Source organism: Ranitomeya variabilis, chromosome 1 (genome assembly GCF_051348905.1).
Source record: "Ranitomeya variabilis isolate aRanVar5 chromosome 1, aRanVar5.hap1, whole genome shotgun sequence".
NCBI lineage: Eukaryota > Metazoa > Chordata > Amphibia > Anura > Dendrobatidae > Ranitomeya > Ranitomeya variabilis.
In genome coordinates this window covers 376,020,627-376,042,573 of record NC_135232.1, presented here as the reverse complement: position 1 = coordinate 376,042,573, position 21,947 = coordinate 376,020,627, and the positions used below count along the sequence as shown (strand labels likewise).

Genomic DNA, 21,947 nt, shown 5'->3' with positions numbered 1-21,947 from the left:
TGCCTAAAATAAAAAGAAAATGTGTCTTCTTTAACTTTAGCACTTTTAGAGATCATTTAATCTTCAACTGTCTTAGGCTAGGTTCACATTAGCGTTTGAGTCCGCAGCGTATCATCCGCATGCGCAAATGCATGCAAAAACGCATGCAAACGCATGCTTACGCAGCATTTTTTATCCGCATCATCTTACGCATGACGAAAAAAATGTATACGTGTGCATGCATTTGTATGCGTTTTGGTATGCGTTTGCATTGTTTATGCGCATGTGTTAGATATTTCCAATGCTTCACAATAGCTTTTCCTTGACATCAGACACCCAGTAAGGCGTGTCTCATGAGATTTCTACTGTATATATATAGACACACTGCACTGATGAAATCCTCGTCTTCAGCTCAGAGGCATAGCTAGGGTTTTGGTTCAGGGGGGGGCAAAGCTCCTGAGTGGGCCCCTAACCAGGTAACCTTCATTACAACTCGGTGATGCCCCCTAATAGTGGAGGAGAACTTCAGCAGATGACCGCCCTATTACTGAAGATAATCTCTATACAAAGACCAACATGGATATTACCACCATATGGTCAGTAGTAGAAAACAGCCCTACAGAACATATAAGAGATTACAGCACAGTTGCAGATAATGACTTACCGCTGACGCTGACGTTCTTTCTGATGGAATCATTCATTTTTCGCCTCTTTTCCATCTGGCCCAGACTGACATGACAACTTCTTACACCCAGGACTCGGCTGCAGAGAATACAACAAAGACACGTTTCACTTCTCAAATTCCAGCTATCACCATCTATTCCCAACCTGCACAAACTCCTCATCCTGCTGATAACCCAATACTGAGCCGCTGCTGGCTTATGTGTCCCTATTACTGCTCCAGCTGCATGGTTCTCTGTGCCCTCTAAATTCTAAAGCAACCCTCTATAATATAGTAATGCCATGCGCAAGTGCCCTAGAAAACAGCGCCCACATTTTGCCCCTAGAAAGTAATAATGCCCTCTGTGTGCCCCTTTGATAGTCACAGTAACCTGAGTTCTCCTATAACAATAAGTGCCCACTTTACATTTAATAAAGTCCCTAGTCTGCCCCTCTGTACAGCTCCCCTATACACAGTATAATACCTCCTCACTGTATAGTACCACCCACACAGTATACTGACCCCTTAGTAGCCTCCAAACTGTTTGATGGCTCCAACACTGTATGATGGCCCCTTCACTGTAATCCCCACTCTATATGATGGCCCCATAGATAACCTCCATATAGTATAATGTGCCAGATAGTCCTCAATATAGCACAAGGCAGCACCCCCAAAGGCAGACCCTGTAGTATAAGGCAGCACCTCTATAGGCAGATCCTGTAGTATCAAACAGTACCCCTATAGGCATACCCTGTAGTATAAGGCAGTACCCCCATAGGAAGATCCTGTAGTATAAAGCAGCACCCCCATAGGCAGACCGTGTAGTATAAGACAGTACCCCTTTAGGCAGACCCTGTAGTATAAGACAGTACCCCTATAGGCAGATCCTGCAGTAAAAGGCAGCACCCCCATAGGTAGACCCTGTAGTATAAGACAGCACGCCTATAGGCAGACCTTGCAGTATAAGGCAGCACCCCTAAAGGCATACCCTGTAGTATAAGGCAGCATCCCATAGGCAGAACCTGTAGTATAAAGCAGCATCCCCATAGGCAGACCCTGTAGTATAAGACAGTACCCTTATAGGCAGACCCTGTAGTATAAGACAGTACCCCTATAGGCAGACCCTGCAGTATAAGGCAGCACCCCATAGGCAGACCCTGTAGTATAAGACAGCACCCCTATAGGCAGACCTTGCAGTACAAGGCAGCACCCCTATAGGCAGACCCTGTAGTATAAGGCTGCACCCCATAGGCAGACCCTTTAGTATAAGACAGAACCATTATAGGCAGACCTTATAGTATAAGGCTGCACCCCTATAGGCAAACCCTGTAGTATAAGACAGTACCCCTATAGGCAGATCCTGTAGTATAAAGCAGCACCCCCATAGGCAGACCCTGTACTATAAGACAGTACCCCTATAGGCAGACCCTGTAGTATAAGACAGTACCCCTATAGGCAAACCCTGCAGCATAAGGCAGCACCCCCATAGGCAGACCCTGTAGTACTAGGCAACACCCCCATAGGGAGACCCTGTAGTATGAGGCAGCACAGCCAAAGGAAGACCCTGCAGTGTAAGACATTACCCATATAGGCAGACCCTGCAGTATAAGGCAGCACTCCCATAGGCAGACCCTGTAGTATCAGGCAGCACCCCCATAGGCAGACCCTGTAGTACAAGGCAGCACCCCCAAAGGAAGACCCTGTAGTATAAGACAGTACCTCTATAGGCAGACCCTGCAGTATAAGGCAGCTCCCCCATAGCCAGACCCTGTAGTATTAGGCAGCACCCCCATAGGCAGACCCTGTAGTATAAAGCAGCACCCCCATAAGCAGACCCTGTAGTATAAGACAGTACTCCTATAGGCAGACCCTGTAGTATAAGACAATATCCCCATAGGCAGATCCTGTAGTATAAAGCAGCACGCCCATAGGCAGACACTGCAGTATAAGACAGTACCCTGTTATGACCCCAATGGCGAGGGTCTCAGAGGAACGTGGAAGTCTGCAGAATACAAAAATCCAGCTCATAGGGCTGTGGTAACTGGGTTGACCATATATCTACTCCTAACGCCAACACTAGAAGTAGCCGGGGATCATTCCTACGTTGATTCTAGATGACACGCGCCAGCCGGAGAATCTAGCTACCCCTAGTAGAGGAAAACAAAGACCTTTCTTGCCTCCAGAGAAGGGGACCCCAAAGCTGGATAGAAGCCCCCCACAAATAATGACGGTGAGGTAAGAGGAAATGACAAACACAGAAATGAACCAGGTTTAGCACAGAGAGGCCCGCTTACTGATAGCAGAATAAAGAAAGGTAACTTATATGGTCAACAAAAACCCTATCAAAATCCACACTGGAAATTCAAGAACCCCCGAACCGTCTAACGGTCCGGGGGGAGAACACCAGCCCCCCTAGAGCTTCCAGCAAAGGTCAGGATATAGATTTGGAACAAGCTGGACAAAAATACAAAACCAAAACAAAGAGCAAAAAGCAAAAGGCAGACTTAGCTGATATAACTGGAACCAGGATCAGTAGACAAGAGCACAGCAGACTAGCTCTGATAACTACGTTGCCAGGCATTGAACTGAAGGTCCAGGGAGCTTATATAGCAACACCCCTAACGACCCAGGTGCGGATAAAAGGAATGACAGAAAAACCAGAGTCAAAAAACTAGTAACCACTAGAGGGAGCAAAAAGCAAATTCACAACAGTACCCCCCCCTTAGTGAGGGGTCACCGAACCCTCACCACGACCACCAGGGCGATCAGGATGAGCGGCATGAAAGGCACGAACTAAATCGGCCGCATGAACATCAGAGGCGACCACCCAGGAATTATCCTCCTGACCATAGCCCTTCCACTTAACCAGGTACTGAAGCCTCCGCCTGGAGAGGCGAGAATCCAAGATCTTCTCCACCACGTACTCCAACTCGCCCTCAACCAACACCGGAGCAGGAGGCTCAGCAGAAGGAACTACAGGCACAATGTACCGCCGCAACAAGGACCTATGAAATACATTGTGAATAGCAAACGACACAGGAAGATCCAGACGAAAAGATACAGGATTAAGGATTTCCAATATCTTGTAAGGCCCAATAAAACGAGGTTTAAATTTGGGAGAGGAGACCTTCATAGGAACAAAGCGGGAAGAAAGCCATACCAAATCCCCAACGCGTAGTCGGGGACCCACACCGCGGCGGCGGTTGGCAAAGCGCTGAGCCTTCTCCTGTGACAACTTCAAGTTGTCCACCACATGATTCCAGATCTGCTGCAACCTATCCACCACAGAATCCACTCCAGGACAGTCAGAAGGCTCCACATGACCCGAAGAAAAGCGAGGATGGAAACCAGAGTTGCAGAAAAAAGGCGAAACCAAGGTGGCGGAACTAGCCCGATTATTAAGGGCAAACTCAGCCAACGGCAAGAATGTCACCCAATCGTCCTGATCAGCAGAGACAAAACACCTCAAATAAGCCTCCAAAGTCTGATTGGTTCGCTCCGTCTGTCCATTAGTCTGAGGATGGAAAGCAGACGAAAACGACAAATCAATGCCCATCCTACTACAAAAGGATCGCCAGAACCTGGAAACGAACTGGGATCCTCTGTCTGACACAATATTCTCAGGGATGCCGTGCAAACGAACCACGTTCTGGAAAAACACAGGAACCAGATCGGAAGAGGAAGGCAGCTTAGGCAAAGGAACCAAATGGACCATCTTGGAGAAGCGATCACATATCACCCAGATAACGGACATGCCCTGAGATAGCGGAAGATCAGAAATGAAATCCATGGAGATATGTGTCCAAGGTCTCTTCGGGACAGGCAAGGGCAAGAGCAAACCGCTGGCACGAGAACAGCAAGGCTTAGCTCGAGCACAAGTCCCACAGGACTGCACAAATGACCGCACATCCCTTGACAAGGAAGGCCACCAAAAGGACCTGGCCACCAGATCTCTGGTGCCAAAAATTCCCGGGTGACCTGCCAACACCGAGGAATGAACCTCGGAAATGACTCTGCTGGTCCACTTATCCGGGACAAACAGTCTGTCAGGTGGACAAGACTCAGGCCTATCAGCCTGAAATCTCTGCAACACACGTCGCAGATCCGGAGAAATAGCTGACAAGATAACTCCATCTTTAAGAATACCAACAGGATCAGCGACTCCAGGAGCATCAGGCACAAAGCTCCTAGAAAGAGCATCGGCCTTCACATTCTTTGAACCTGGTAAATACGAGACAACAAAATCAAAGCGGGAGAAAAACAATGACCAGCGGGCCTGTCTCGGATTAAGGCGTTTAGCAGACTCGAGATACATCAGATTTTTGTGATCAGTCAAGACCACCACACGATGCTTAGCACCCTCGAGCCAATGACGCCACTCCTCAAATGCCCATTTCATGGCCAACAACTCCCGATTGCCCACATCATAATTTCGCTCGGCAGGCGAAAACTTCCTAGAGAAAAAGGCACAAGGTTTCAAAACAGAGCAACCAGGGCCTCTCTGCGACAAAACGGCCCCTGCCCCAATCTCCGAAGCATCCACCTCAACCTGAAAGGGAAGTGAGACGTCAGGCTGGCACAAAACAGGCGCCGAAGTAAACCGGCGTTTCAACTCCTGGAAAGCCTCCACGGCAGCAGGAGCCCAGTTAGCTACATCGGAGCCCTTCTTGGTCATATCCGTCAAAGGTTTCACAATGCTAGAAAAATTAGCGATAAAACGACGGTAGAAGTTAGCGAAGCCCAAGAACTTCTGAAGACTCTTAACTGACGAGGGCTGAGTCCAATCAAGAATAGCTCGGACCTTGACTGGGTCCATCTCCACAGCAGAAGGGGAAAAAATGAACCCCAAAAAGGGAACCTTCTGTACACCAAAGAGACACTTTGAGCCCTTGACAAACAAAGAATTTTCACGCAAAATTTTAAAGACCAACCTGACCTGCTCCACATGCGAATCCCAATTATCAGAAAAAACCAAAATATCATCCAGATAAACAATCAAAAATTTATCCAGATACTTCCGGAAAATGTCATGCATAAAGGACTGAAAAACTGAAGGCGCATTGGACAGCCCAAAAGGCATCACCAAGTACTCAAAATGACCTTCGGGCGTATTGAATGCGGTTTTCCATTCATCACCTTGCTTAATGCGCACAAGGTTGTACGCACCACGAAGGTCTATCTTGGTGAACCACTTGGCACCCTTAATCCGGGCAAACAAGTCAGACAACAGCGGCAAAGGATACTGAAATTTGACAGTGATCTTATTTAAAAGCCGATAATCAATACAAGGTCTCAAAGATCCGTCCTTTTTTGCCACAAAAAAGAATCCCGCACCAAGAGGGGAAGAAGACGGACGAATATGTCCTTTCTCCAGAGACTCCTTGATATATGAACGCATAGCGGTATGTTCAGGTACCGACAGATTAAACAGTCTTCCCTTAGGAAATTTACTGCCTGGGATCAAATCTATCGCACAGTCACAGTCCCTATGAGGAGGCAGTGCACTGGACTCAGACTCACTGAAGACATCCTGATAATCAGACAAATACTCCGGAACTTCCGAAGGCGTAGAAGAAGCAATAGACACAGGCAGGGAATCCCCATGAATACCACGACAGCCCCAACTTGAGACTGACATAGCCTTCCAGTCCAGGACTGGATTATGGGTCTGTAACCATGGCAGCCCTAAAACAACCAAATCATGCATTTTATGTAAAACCAGGAAACGTATCACCTCGCGGTGTTCAGGAGTCATGCACATGGTAACCTGTGTCCAATACTGCGGTTTATTTGCTGCCAATGGTGTAGCATCAATACCCCTAAGAGGAATAGGATTTTCTAATGGTTCAAGAGTAAAACCACAGCGCTTAGCAAATGAGAGATCCATGAGACTCAGGGCAGCACCTGAATCTACAAACGCCATGACAGGATAAGATGACAGTGAGCAAATCAAAGTTACAGACAGAATAAATTTAGGTTGCAAATTACCAACGGTGACAGGACTAACAACCTTAGCTATACGTTTAGAGCATGCTGAGATAACATGTGTAGAATCACCACAGTAGTAGCACAAGCCATTCCGGCGTCTATGAATTTTCCGCTCATTTCTAGTCAGGATTCTATCACATTGCATTAAATCAGGTGTCTGTTCAGACAACACCATGAGGGAATTTGCGGTTTTTCTATCACATTGCACCGAATTAGGTGTCTGTTCAGACAACACCATGAGGGAATTTGCGGTTTTGCGCTCCCGCAACCGCCGGTCAATTTGAATAGCCAGTGCCATAGTATCATTCAGACCTGTGGGAATGGGAAAACCCACCATAACATTCTTAATGGCTTCAGAAAGGCCATTTCTAAAATTAGCGGCCAGTGCACACTCGTTCCAATGTGTCAGCACGGACCATTTCCGAAATTTTTGGCAATACACTTCAGCCTCGTCCTGCCCCTGAGACATAGCCAGCAAGGCCTTTTCTGCCTGAATCTCAAGATTGGGTTCCTCATAAAGTAAACCGAGCGCCAGAAAAAACGCATCAAGATCAGCCAATGCCGGATCTCCTGGCGCCAGCGAAAAAGCCCAATCCTGAGGGTCGCCCCGTAAGAACGAAATAACAATTTTTACTTGCTGAGCAGAATCTCCAGATGAACAGGGTCTCAGGGACAAAAACAATTTACAATTATTCACGAAATTCCTAAACTTAAACCTGTCTCCGGAAAACAGTTCAGGAATCGGTATTTTAGGTTCTGACCTAGGATTTCTGATAACATAGTCTTGTATGCCCTGCACACGAGTAGCCAGCTGGTCCACACTTGTAATCAAGGTCTGGACATTCATGTCTGCAGCAAGCATAGCCACTCTGAGGTAAAGGGGAAGAAGAAAAAAAAAAAAAAAACTCAGAATCTTCTTTCTTATAATCCCTCTTCTGCAATGCATTAAACATTTAATACAGGCCTGGCAAACTGTTATGACCCCAATGGCGAGGGTCTCAGAGGAACGTGGAAGTCTGCAGAATACAAAAATCCAGCTCATAGGGCTGTGGTAACTGGGTTGACCATATATCTACTCCTAACGCCAACACTAGAAGTAGCCGGGGATGATTCCTACGTTGATTCTAGATGACACGCGCCAGCCGGAGAATCTAGCTACCCCTAGTAGAGGAAAACAAAGACCTTTCTTGCCTCCAGAGAAGGGGACCCCAAAGCTGGATAGAAGCCCCCCACAAATAATGACGGTGAGGTAAGAGGAAATGACAAACACAGAAATGAACCAGGTTTAGCACAGAGAGGCCCGCTTACTGATAGCAGAATAAAGAAAGGTAACTTATATGGTCAACAAAAACCCTATCAAAATCCACACTGGAAATTCAAGAACCCCCGAACCGTCTAACGGTCCGGGGGGAGAACACCAGCCCCCCTAGAGCTTCCAGCAAAGGTCAGGATATAGATTTGGAACAAGCTGGACAAAAATACAAAACCAAAACAAAGAGCAAAAAGCAAAAGGCAGACTTAGCTGATATAACTGGAACCAGGATCAGTAGACAAGAGCACAGCAGACTAGCTCTGATAACTACGTTGCCAGGCATTGAACTGAAGGTCCAGGGAGCTTATATAGCAACACCCCTAACTAACGACCCAGGTGCGGATAAAAGGAATGACAGAAAAACCAGAGTCAAAAAACTAGTAACCACTAGAGGGAGCAAAAAGCAAATTCACAACAGTACCCCTATAGGCAGACCCTGTAGTATAAGACAGTACCCCTATAGGCAGACCCTGCAGTATAAGGAAGCACCCCATAGGCAGACCCTGTAGTATAAGCCAGCACCCCCATAAGCAGACCCTGTAGTATAAGGCAGCACCCCCAAAGGCAGACCCTGTAGTATAAGACAGTACCCCTATAGGCAGACCCTGTAGTATAAGACAGTACCTCTATAGGCAGACCCTGCAGTATAAGGCAGCACCCCCATAGGCAGACCCTGTAGTATAAGGCAGCACCCCCATAGGCAGACCCTGTAGTATAAGACAGTACCCCTATAGGCAGACCCTGTAGTATAAACAGTACCCCTATAGGCAGACCCTGTAGTATAAGACAGTAACCCCATAGGCAGACCCTGTAGTATAAGGCAGCCCCCATAAAAAAACACAATACTCACCTCCCTTCCTCCTTGTTCCAGCGGTGCTCCGAGCTCCCACACACACTCATCCCCTAACAGCGGGCGCTGGACAGTGACATCGTGCCCGCTGTCAGTGTCGACATCGGCAATGCCAGACGCTGACAGGGGGATGATGGGAGATGGAGCATAATGCTCCTTTCCTCATCAATGCGGTGAGCTGTCTCAGCTAGATGCCAATACAGCTCACCTTGCGATGATAGGCGGGGGGCCTACTGCTGGCACCGGGCCCCCTGCCTACTCAGAGGCCCCATAGCGCCAGAGAAGGGAGATCGATTCTCCCTCTTTTGCCACAGAATGTAAGTTACAGTAGCGTAGCTCCGGGTGGGCCCCTTCAGAGCTCCTGGCCCGGGGCCACCACACCCTCTGCCCCCCCAGTAGATGATGGATCTTGACATGGACAGCTTCTATGAAGATCTGGATTTACAATTGAAATTGGCTTCTGCCTTTGCTGTGGCTTGTCAAGAACAAAGAAGAAGAGAAAGACGGAGTAGACATCGTCAATATTGTGTAATGTAAAAGGTTGCCGCGCTGAACGGCACTCACAACATGAAGTGTCGTCCTGTGTGAATAATGGCCACTTGTCTGGCGGTGTCCTCCGCCAGACAAGTGGCCAATTATTCACACAGGACGACACTTCATGTTGTGAGTGCCGTTCAGCGCGGCAACCTTTTACATTTCACACTGTTTTGCTGTTAGTCATACACACCCCACTGACTGGTTTGCCTGCTGCTGTTCTGGGCACACGTGTCTAGCGCCTTGTGATTCATAGTAACGTGGTTTCATCGTCAATATTGGCAACACCCCATTCTTGAACTCCGAGAGAGCCGTGGAGCCTACCACTCTTTGTACACAGAGCTGCATGCAAACCCTCGGATGTTTTTTGACTACACAAGAATGTCAGAACAGAGCTGTGATAACCTGCTGCTACGTGTCCAAGGATCGATGGCCAGGCAGGACACACAGTTCTGTCAAGTAATTCCTGCTGAGGAACGTCTCTTGGTAACCCTGAGGTACGTAAATTGGAAAAAGAAACACCTGTAATTAATATGATTTTTCTAAAAGCCATTTACTGATTTTTTTTCTCATTTTCTGTTCCGCAGATTCCTGGCTAACGGAGAGACCTTGTCATCCCTCCATTTTCAATTCAGGACAGAAGAGTCAACACTTTCTTGGAATAATTGGAGACACCTGTCGTACTTTATGTGAGGTTCTGCTGCAATAATTTCACCCACAACTGAAATATGGCTTGAAAATGCTGAAAAATTCAAGGAAATTTGCAATTTTACTAACTGTGTGGGAGCTGTGGACGGCAAACACATTAGGATTCTGAAACCTGCCGAAAATGGAACCGAATATTTAAATTATAAAAAATACTTTTCCATTGTTCTAATGGCGATTGCCGATGCTGAGTGTAGATTTGTCGCCGTGGACATTGGCTCATATGGACGAGGAAATGACTCACAGACTTTCAAAAACTCTGATATGGACCAACATTTATATGGGAATAATTTTAATTTTCCACAGCCACAATCTCTTCCCAACACTGAACCGCCAATGCTGTTTGTTGTGGTTGGGGATGAAGCATTCCAAATGTGTGCCAACCTCATCAAACCATAGTCAAGTCGGGACTTGAATCACACAAAAAAGATTTACAACTACCGACTGACAATTTAAGGAAGAGCTGTTGAGTGTGCCTTTAGATTGCTGGTTTCTAAATGGCGCATTTTGGGAACATCCGTTAATCTAAAAATTGAGACTGTTGATGAGGTTGTGAAAGCTAGTGTTCTTCTGCACATCTACATCCTGGTAAAAGAGCAACCAAACTTAGAACCTGAGGAACCTGTTTCATTGCATGATTACCAAGATCACCCTCTGAGGACTTCAGTGGAAGTTGCTCAGATGAGGGATAAGTTTGCTGCTTATTTTGTTTCTGATAATGGACGTGTTGCATGGCAGCAATGGTTTAAGCTGCCCAGTAAAATTTTCCTTTAATGTTAAAATGTCCCTGTATTGTTAACATTTCCATGTAATGGTAAAATGTACATGTAATGGTAAAATGTACCTGTTCAAGTGTACATGTAATTTTAAAATATACCTGTAATTTTACAATGTACCTGTAATTTTTGCTTACTCAAATAATAAAATACCTCCAGTTAAACTTACAAGTTCCCTCAACAATACAATACACACCTGTGTGTGTTTTGCGGCGGCGCATAAAGATACAAAGAAAACACAGATATTGTGGCAAAAAAATAAAAATTTTATTTAACAAAATTTAACAAAAAAATGGGTTTAGGATAGGGGTGATTAGGTTTAAGATCGGGGATTTAGGATAGGGGTGATTGGGTTTAGGATTGGGGTCTATCTGAGGGTGAGATGGGGTGGACCTAGGGGGTGTGGAGATGTGAGGATTAGGTGGTAATTGATGAGGCAGGGGTTACAGGAGAAGGGGCAACAAATTGAAGGATTGGATCATGGATGGGAGTGGACTAGTGATGAGCAAATAGCACTGTCGCTTGGGTCTCGGGTGATCTCCGAGTATTTGTTAGTGCTCGGAGATTTAGTTTTCGTCACCTGCATGATTTACAGCTTCTAGCCAGGCCGAGTACATGTGAGGAATGCCTGTTTGTTAGGGATGCAACAATGCTATTCGTTCATCACTAGAGTGGACACATCGGTGATAGACTACACAGTGGAATCATGGGAATGGACAAACAAACTGGAAGGGACAGACAAAGACACAAGGGAAGTTAGTGACACATTGGTAGGTGAGGGTGGAGGTGGTGGGTCCAATCTTGGCAGTTTTTTGTGGCTCCGGGTCTGTCAGTATTCCGGGTTTTCCAAGTCACCTTGTGAATGATCTTGCCCTTTAAGATGGAGTTTGCTGTTTTTGTCTGCCCTACTTCCTGCTCGTTTGTTTAAAACCGACTCAGGTGTCAGTTTCCTTGCTGGAGTATTCTGCTTCTGTTCCACTTCTGCTCAGCTGCTTGTTCTTAGTGTGCTTCTACCCGTGGCTCTGGACATTCTCTGCATGTTATCTTTAGTCTGTTGACCCTTGGTTCCTTCCTCCTGGTAAGAACTGTGTTTCTGAATTGTGTTTCTGGACTGTGTTGCTACTTAATCCTTCATTACTCCCCCCGGTGGGAGCTGCTGGAACCAACACCAGTATAATACTTTAATGTGAACCTGTTTCTGGACTTACCCGTGTTTCTGCCACATCTGAGATCAACTTATGAACTAGTTTCTGGACTTACCCGTTTTCATGTCATACCTGGGATTAACCTGAGGACTTGTTCTGGACTTCCCTGTGTTTACTACATACCTGGATTTGACTCTTTCTGCACCGCCAGTGTTTTGATCTGCACCACGTCACCAGTCACACTCACCTTTTGATCATCTTGCTGAGGACACTGTCTTCAGAACTCTGCCATTTTGCTGTATATGTTTCAAGGACTTGTTTCATTGCAGGTCACTGCAGGTTATCGATATATTGTTTTGTGTTATCTGCTGTTGCACAAATACACTTTTTGCACTAAAGAAACCCGTCTCTGTCTGTTCATTGCCCCACGCTACCAGAATCCTCGAGTTCCTACAATAGCATTACAGGGTCTTTGTCCTGTTTCTTTGTTTTCTTGGCCGGCTGGGAGTGGTGGTCTCTGTATTAGTGTTCTGGCGTGGTGCTGGGATGGGCAGCGTCGTGGATTCTGCTGGCTGCAGGAGTGCTGGAATGGGCAGCATTGTGGATACTGCAGGCTACAGGGGTGCTGGAATGGGCAGCGTCGTGGATAATGCTGGCTGCAGGGCTGCTGAACTCGGCAGCATGGTGGATCAGGTTCACTGCCACGTCAGACCACATTGAAATACTTACCAAAAGAATTTCTGGCACGTGGCGTGGCACGGTCCCAATCATCCATCAGTGATGTTGCCATTTCTTCCCAGAGCAGTTGAATCACCGCATTGTCGGAGTGCTGACGGTCACGGGTGTCCTACAATGGTACTCACTCTTGCACAAGATTGATCAGTTGTTTGTTGTCAATTTCCAAGATGGCTTCTTCCCGTTGTGGAACGTATAGATCAAACAGAAAAAAATGATTTTTAAGTAAAACTGCAAACAAATTCTATTACAACTCTGATGAAAAGAATTCTTACACCCCGTCTTTCCTCCTCAGAAACTTGAGTCCGACGACCCTGGGAATCTTCATTTCCACTCTCCTGCTCCTGCTCTCCTGAACTGTCAGGTACCTGTAAGGAAAATACAGGATTTAACAAATGTACAGTACAGACCAAAAGTTTGGACACACCTTCTTATTTAAAAATTTCTCTGAATTTTCATGACTATGAAAATTGTACATTCACACTGAAGGCATGAAAACTATGAATTAACACATGTGGAATTATACACTTAACAAAAAAGTGTGAAACAACTGAAAATATGTCTTATATTCTGGGTTCTTCAAAGTAGCCACCTTTTGCTTTGATGACTGCTTTGCACACTCTTGGCATTCTCTTGATGAGCTTCAAGAAGTAGTCACCGGAAATGGTTTTCACTTCACAGGTGTGCCCTGTCAGGTTTAACAAGTGGGATTTCTTGCCTTATAAAAGGGGTTGGGACCATCAATTGTGTTGTGCAGAAGTCTGGTGGATACACAGCTGATAGTCCTACTGAAAAGACTGTTAGAATATGTATTATGACAAGAAAAAAGCAGCTAAGTAAAGAAAAACGAGTGGCCATCATTACTTTAAGAAATGAAGGTCAGTCAGTCTGAAAAATTGGGAAAACTTTGAAAGTGTCCCCAAGTGCAGTTGCAAAAACCATCAAGCGCTACAAAGAAACTGGCTCACATGAGGACCGCCCCAGGAAAGGAAGACCAAGAGTCACCTCTGCTTCTGAGGATAAGTTTATCCGAGTCACCAGCCTCAGAAATCGCAGGTTAACAGCAGCTCAGATTAGAGACCAGGTCAATGCCACACAGAGTTCTAGCACCAGACACATCTCTACAACTGTTAAGAGGAGACTTTGTGCAGAGGCCTTCATGGTAAAATAGCTGCTAGGAAACCACTGCTAAGGACAGGCAACAAGCAAAAGAGACTTGTTTGGGCTAAAGAACACAAGGAATGGACATTAGACCAGTGGAAATCTGTGCTTTGGTCTGATGAGTCCAAATGTGAGATCTTTGGTCTTTGTGCGACGCAGAAAAGGTGAACGGATGGACTCTACATGCCTGGTTTCCACCGTGAAGCATGGAGTGGTGTGGGGGGGGTGGGGGTGCTTTGCTGGTGACACTGTTGGGGATTTATTCAAAATTGAAGGCATACTGAACCAGCATGGCTACCACAGCATCTTGCAGCAGCATGCTATTCCATCCGGTTTGCGTTTAGTTGGACCGTCATTCAATTTTAAACAGGACAATGACCCCAAACACACCTCCAGGCTGTGTAAGGGCTATTTGACCAAGAAGGAGAGTGATGAGGTGCTACACAGATGACCTGGCCTCCACACTCAGACCTGAACCCAATCGAGATGGTTTGGGGTGAGCTGGACCGCAGAGAGAAGGCAAAAGGGCCAACAAGTGCTAAGCATCTCTGGGAACTCCTTCAAGATTGTTGGAAGACCATTCCCGGTGACTACCTCTTGAAGCTCATCAAGAGAATGCCAAGAGTGTGCAAAGCAGTCATCAAAGAAAAAGGTGGCTACTTTGTAGAACCTAGAATATAAGACATAATTTCAGTTGTTTCACACTTTTTTGTTAAGTATATAATTCCACATGTGTTAATTCATAGTTTTGATGCCTTCAGCGTGAATTTCTAATTTTCATAGTTATGAAAAATCTTTAAATGAGAAGGTGTGTCCAAACTTTTGATCTGTACTGTATAGTATTGCCACTACAGAAAAGAACAGAGAAGAAAAATTTAACTTGTTATGAGCAAAACACTATGTAGCCAAAAAACAAACAAACATGGACCCCAATACTTACATTACAGGCAGTAGTACAACAGCACAGCAGTCAGCACAGGCCAGGGACAGATGGCAGCGCCAGGAGACCCCGCAGCACAAGGAGACACACCGCAGCAACAGGAGATTCCACCAGTCTACAGGCAAGCAGAAAAAGCATTAGAGAAACAGACATTTTCATAAAGTCTATACTTATATAGACTGTGTTGTCCTCACCAGGACAGCAGCACCAGGAGAGATGCCAGCACCAAAGACAGATGGCAGCAACAGTAGAGACACCAGCACCAGTAGAGATAGCAGCACCAGGAGACAACCACTCTAAAGGAACAGAAAGAAAAATTAAGAGAGACAGACATTTTCAAAGGTTCTATACTTACATAGCCAGTGTTGTCCTCACCAGGCCAGCAGCACCAGGAGAGACGCCAGCACCAGAGACAGATGGCAGCACCAGGAGAGACACCAGCACCAGAGACAGATGGCAGCTCCAGGAGACAACCAGTCTAAAGGAACAGAAAGAAAAATTAAGAGAGACAGACATTTTCAAAGGTTCTATACTTACATAGCCAGTGCTGTCCTCATCAGGCCAGCATCACCAGGAGAGAAGCCAGCACCAGAGATAGATGGCAGCACCAGGAGAGATGCCAGCACCAAGAGAGATGGCAGCACCAGGAGACAACCAGTCTTGTGCTTCCGTGCAGTCTTGTGCTTCCGTGCAGAGTCTTGTGCATCCGTTGAGAGTCTTCTGCTTCCATCCAGAGTCTTGAGAGTAATGGACTACCTGTTTCCACACACCCTTTTATACATCAGTAATATTGCAGGTGGTAACATAGTTTCCTGGAGATGATTAGTGTGAAGTACGCATTGCATTCTGAACGCAAGCGTACGCATGTCCTTGCGTACCAATGCATTCCCATAGACAGTAATGCGTTGTTTTGACACACTCCACCCGCAATCATCCGCATGCGGAAAACTGCGCATAATTGACGCCTCAAAAAACGCAACATGTTGGTTTCACTGTGCCCCGCCGCACATCGAGAATCGACGCATGCATACGCAGACGCATGCAAACGCATACAAAGGATGTCCCTGCGTATACCATGTTAAAGATAAGTATGCAAGTCGCATGCGGATATATGCGGATCAAACGCTGCGCACATATACGCAAATGTGAAACCAGCCTTAACTGTTCACAACAACAGCAATTTTGATTAGGGGTGCCCAAACGTTTACATGTCACTCATATATTATTGTTTCATAGGGTTAGACTTAGGGATATCCTCAGGGACAGTCTACGATGAGTCTGATTACCATATCACATTTTTAGGGTATCAACCCCTGCGGCAAAGAAGGGGGCAGGTTTAGGGGCTTTGATAGTTCCTATATTTAGATTTCAGCAAGTTAAGGAATTAAATAAAATATAACTTTTAATTAGTACCATAAAAAATATAAGGCCAACATATATATATAACAACCAAGAAAATACATAAAGTGCTAGTGCTCAAGGTAACCAGTGCTCGTATAAAAATTTGGTTTGATCTCACCAACGCAGTTTTCTTCTTGTGCTAAGAGCACAAAACAGGCATCGGGGAGGAACAGTGATAGCAGGGGGGAGGTTGAAGTTACTCTTTTCCCCTAAAACTCCTTGTCGTGCCCCTGCATTGCGCCTGCCCTTACAAGAGCAGTACCCAAGTTTAGCCTGTTCACAAGTTGTCCATAGAAATTATGTAGCCTCCCAACGCGTTTCCTCCTCCGTTCAGGGGGTTCATCAGGGGGGTTAGTATATGAGAATACAAATTGGACTCTTGTAGTGGAAAGTAGTAGCAAACATGAGTCTGACTAGTTGTGTCAGCGCCCCTACATGGGATTCAGTCCGCTTACCCATCATGTCCACCTGAATGGAACGCACGCTGCGATGGTAGTGTGGTTTTCGGACCGCCAGGCAATCATGTGACCGTGAACGCTGTCACTTCTGGTCTTTGGACCGCATTTTTCATATGTAGGGACACATACAGTTTTCGTAACGTCACTTCTTGTTCAAAGGTGGATCATGTGACTGCAATAGCTCTTCCACATTATGTCTCAAATAACGGTAATTAAGCCGCACAGAGAATTGTTTATTATGGACTGTGGAGTGTCTATAGCAACCATAATACCTTACATAAAATACATAAAGGGAATTCCCTATAGTGGAAAAATTAGCCCAAAAGGTGCACTCCTCTCATCTATTCTCTATTTGACTTATTCACAATCAGTACATGGTAAGATAAAGCGAAGAAAAGGAGGCTGAACTGAAGTATTGCTGAAAATACAGATCAGGATAATTGCAAGAAAGGTTATGACACACCTATACAGATCCATTTTAGCTGACTAGCTTCATGTACACAGTGTTCCCAATACCAATAGGTGAAAGCACGAGATCAGAATATACTCAACAGAAAGGAAAGGGGGAGAAGGGGGAGCTCTATTGTACTTGTTGGAAGGAATAGAGCCCGGTTATACCCACAATATTCTTGCTGGGTTCCTCCTCTAGGTCCTATATTTAGTCATTTTTCTACCACCACACACATCCCCTTTTTTTGCCACAGTCTATGACTGGGTGAGGGTGTAATATCTGTATGTTGGCTCCACATCAAGTAGTTAAATCCCATCTAGCTACACTACAAATATTTCGGTCATAGGTATTAAAGTTTATATTTCTATATGTCTCCTTAATTTTTGGGGGGCCTTATGTATTCTTTTTAGAGTAAACATAATAAAGATTTGTTATTTTAATATTACAGTAGATATCTTTTCTGGTATTAATGTCTTAGTCTAATACATACTTGAAACTTTTATAATTTGTCAGTATTTATAAGGTTAATCAATTTTTTATAAAAAAAATATTTGGATTAATAGGCTAAATAAAGGGCTTTAAAGGTGCTATACTGTTCACAGAAGTTAATGCACTACTTTACAAGTATATGAAAAGTGAACCTTACTTTACAAGTCTAACCAATTCTATCTCAGAATCCTGGTGCACGGCCTCCTATAGGCTGCGTCTCGTTGATTCCATAAATTTCACATCTAGATATGCATTCTTTCTACAAGTTTATTACTGTGCCCCAAAATGTTTATTTTCATGCGTTCCATACCCACTTTGGTAGCAAGCCGGCCTTACATGATAAACTGTTATACCTTGTAAATGCACTGAAGTTCACGAGAGTTACTGATAACCTGTCTTCATCATTCAGTCTCTGAAGATTAATTTCATCCTTGAAGATAAGACAAGAGTCGGGGATATCCAGCTCCTCCAATATAAACCGAGTCTCGCTGTAGAAATCAAATTCAAGTCTTGTAGCATTTAGAACAGGCAGACAGAGAACACTGGGTGATGTGATCTAAAGAGATGGATTTACGGTAAATGTCACTGGAAACATCTACATCAGGCAGCGGCAGGCATGCAGACTGGAAAAAAGGAATATTCTGCTTCACATTGACATAAAATACAGAGGGAATTGAATTTAGTAATAGACCAATCTTTATACCATTAATGAATGAGAATAAATCCTTCCTTTCTTTAACCTAGCAATGATAACATGGGAAAAAATTATTTTTAAAAAAAGGTCAATTTCAGAACCAACATATAACAATTATGGAGATGTCACTCAAATGACACCACTGCTATGCTAAGTCACTGTCCCGGGCAGTGCAATCCAAAGATATGTAACCACATATGGATCATGTCCTGGCACATGTCTGCTGCCAGCAGTAGTGACTGAGCCAGCTAGGCAATACTGTGTAAGATAATGTCAGGCATCCATCCGGTCTGATACATTTACTAATAAAATGTAAGAAACTACAGAAATGTGAGATAAAAAGCCTACAAAGTATTGTATGGGTTAGATAGAAATGAAGCAATCTATTAAAGGGTTTGCCCATTTCTTGGATAACCCCTCTGTTAGTCCTTTTAAGGGACTTTAAGTTGCGATCATCTGATCGCTTGTACTATTCCTATCAGTGCATCAGCTATGCATAGAGAAAATGGAGAAAGTATAGAGAAAATTATGATCTGCTATGGATGCCAGTAAGCGCTGGCTTTCACAGGAGAATTATTATGACAAGCACAGAGGTCTTCAGCAGACCCCCGGCTGTCATGACAACACATCGTCGCCCTGTGACCATGTCACGGGAGTGCCAATGGCCAAGGGGAATGACGTGCGTCCCTTTCAGCTCATGCTAAATGCCGCTGTCAGGGATTGATAGCAGCATACAACAGCCAAGGGCGGAGATTGTCTCTATCCTCGGCTGTTAGAGGCATATGATGACTGATTAAATCAGCCATCATCAGCCAGGGAAGTTGTGGGCTCGGCTTGACATCGAAATCAGAGACAAGATATGTGATGTTAATGTATGTCATATGTTGTGAAGGGGTTTAAAAGGAGTAATTTATGTAGAATAATCTCGTTAATGCCTGGTTCCCAGAAAGTCTGCAGGATCTTCTTAGTCCAGTCATTAAGTCATTACACCATATCTGAAGTTATCATCCTATTCCTATCCCAGAACTAATCATTCTTCCCAAGACTTTTCTGTAGCTAAACCATCAATTCATTCTTTTACTAGTACAATCCTTGCCACTGAAAACATAAAAGGAATGTATGCCGATACTTTCTGTACATGTTAATTATTACCATGTGCAATATACAAGCTATACTTACTTTGTCCAAATAGTAAGCATATGCCAGTGAGGACGTGATAGTGTCCAAATCACAGCTTTTATTTCCAATGACGGCATGAACCTTCTCTAAATTTTTTCCACGATCCTGAAATAGAACATTTACCCCATTAGCAAACATGCAGAATATGACAATTTAGCAGGTCTGTGCCCTAAGCTAGTGTACTAACATCTAAAGTTACATTTGTGCAGGCCTATAATAAACAGCAATACCTACTGTACCTATGTATCTAAGCCTGAATTTTGCCAAATTACAGGTCTGTGATGACTATGTATAATAGAATTTCATATCATTCTCTTTATTTACACACATTTTTATTTTGCTGTTTTCTCTGTTTTTCAAAAATGCATGTAAGGAGATTATTTGTAAGGAGATTATTTTTTACAGCACATGCATTTTTTATGCTCTTGATTTTGTAATGTAAAAATGAAATAAAACTGTCACAAAAAAGGCAAGGTACATTATTAAAATATACACATTTTTACATTCTATGGGGCATATAATGGTGATTTTTATTGTCTTGGATGCAAACAGGGGGCATTATTACAGCGTGTGTACACAAAAAAGGAAGCACTAGTACTACGGTATGTGGTGGCAACTGAGAGAAGTTTGACACTATGGTGCACTACCTATCTGGTACTTAATAGTCAGATAGTGCATACAGTAATAATAACTTTTAAAAAACAATCCAAAGGGTACAATATATAGTACTAAAATATATCTAATTATACAGTTGTGCTCAAAAGTTTACATACCCATGCAAAATGTTTGCTTTCTTGGTCTTTTTTCAGAGAATATGAATGATAACACCAAAACGTTTTCTCCACTCATGGTTAGTGGTTCAGTGAAGCCATTTACTATCAAACTACTGTGTTTTCTCTTTTTACATTATAATGACAACCCAAACCATCCAAATGACCCTGATCAAAAGTTCACATACCCTCGTGATTTTGGCCTGATAACATGCACAGAAGTTGCCACAAATGGGTTTGAATGGCTACTAAAGGTAACATCCTCACCTGTGACCTGTTTGCTTGTAATCAGTGTGTGTGCATAAAAGCTGAGTAAGTTTCTTGGATCCAGACAGACTCTTGCATCTTTCATCCAGCCACTGCTTATGGAGTGTGAGTCATGGTGAAGTTAAAAGAATTGTCAACAGATTCACGGGAAAAGGTAGTTGAACTGTATAAAACAGGAAAGTGATACAAAAAGATATCCAAAGAATTGATAATTCCAGTCAGCAGCAGTCAAACTGTGATTAACAAATGGAAAATCAGGGGCTCTGTAAAAACAAAACCACGGTCAGATAGACCAACAAAAATTCATCCACAACTGCCAGAAAAATTGTTCGGGATGCAAGGAAAAACCCACAAATAACATCAGCTGAAATACTGGACTCTATGAAAACTAGTGGTGTGGCTGTTTCAAGATGTACAATAAGGAGGCACTTGAAGAAAAATGGGCTGCATGGTTGAGTTGCCAGAAGAAAGCCATTACTCCGCAAATGCCACAAAGTATCTCACCTACAATACACAAAACAGCACAGAGACAAGCCTCAAAACTTCTGGAATAAGGTAATTTGGAGTGATGAGACCAAAACTGAACTTTTTGGCTACAACCATAAACATTACATTTGGAGAGAGGTCAACAACGACTATGATGAAAGGAACACCATTCCTACTGTAAAGCACCGAGGTGGATCGCTGATGTTTTGGGGATGTGTGAGCTACAAAGTCACAGGAAACTTGTTCAAAGTTGAAGGAAAGATGAATGCCGCACATTATCAGCAAGTACTGGAAGTAAATTTGCAATCATCAGCCCGGAAACTGCACATGGGACGTACTTGGACATTCCAACATGATAATGATTCAAAACACAAGGCCAATTCGACCTGTCATTGGCTACAGTAGAACAAAGTCAAGGTTCTGGAGTGGCCATTTCAGTCTCCTGACCTCAATATCATTGAACCACTCTGGGGAGATCTCAAGCACGCAGTTCATGCTAGACAGCCCAGGAATTTACAGGAACTGGAGGCTTTTTGCCAAGAAGAGTGGGCAGCTTTACCATCTGAGAAAATAAAGAACCTCATCCACAACTATCACAAAGGACTTCAAGCTGTCATTGAGGTTAGAGGGGGCAATACACTGTATTAAGAAATGGGGTATGTGAACTTTTGATCAGGGTCATTTGGATGTTTTGGGTTGTCATTATGACTTAAAAAGAGAAAACACAGTAGTTTGAAAATAAATAGCTTCACCCAACCACTAACCATGAGTGGAGAAAAAGTTTTAGTGTTATCACTCATATTCTCCGAAAAAAGTAAACTTTTGAGCACAACTGTAATTCAGTGATCCTCCAGGAACAGGAGAGAAACATGATTCAGCACAAACAAAAAACAAAGTGCACATCTTTTTTTTTTTTTTTCAAAATACACATAAAGTTAGAAAGTAGAAAAATACAAAACATTTGGT

At 44.1% G+C, this 21,947-nt stretch overlaps 1 protein-coding gene across 4 annotated transcripts in view; it reads right to left on the bottom strand.

Moving 5' to 3' along the window:
- PRUNE2 (prune homolog 2 with BCH domain) overlaps nt 1–21,947 on the bottom strand; it is a 488,633-nt gene that overhangs the window by 383,355 nt on the left and 83,331 nt on the right. For all 4 annotated transcript variants that reach the window (XM_077249022.1, XM_077249023.1, XM_077249020.1 and 1 more), the window contains exons 2-3: nt 19,459–19,563; nt 17,939–18,141 (exon numbers count right to left, since the gene is read on the bottom strand). In XM_077249022.1, coding sequence (XP_077105137.1) covers nt 17,939–18,141; nt 19,459–19,563 — 308 coding nt within the window. The remainder of the gene's footprint in view (nt 1–17,938; nt 18,142–19,458; nt 19,564–21,947) is intronic.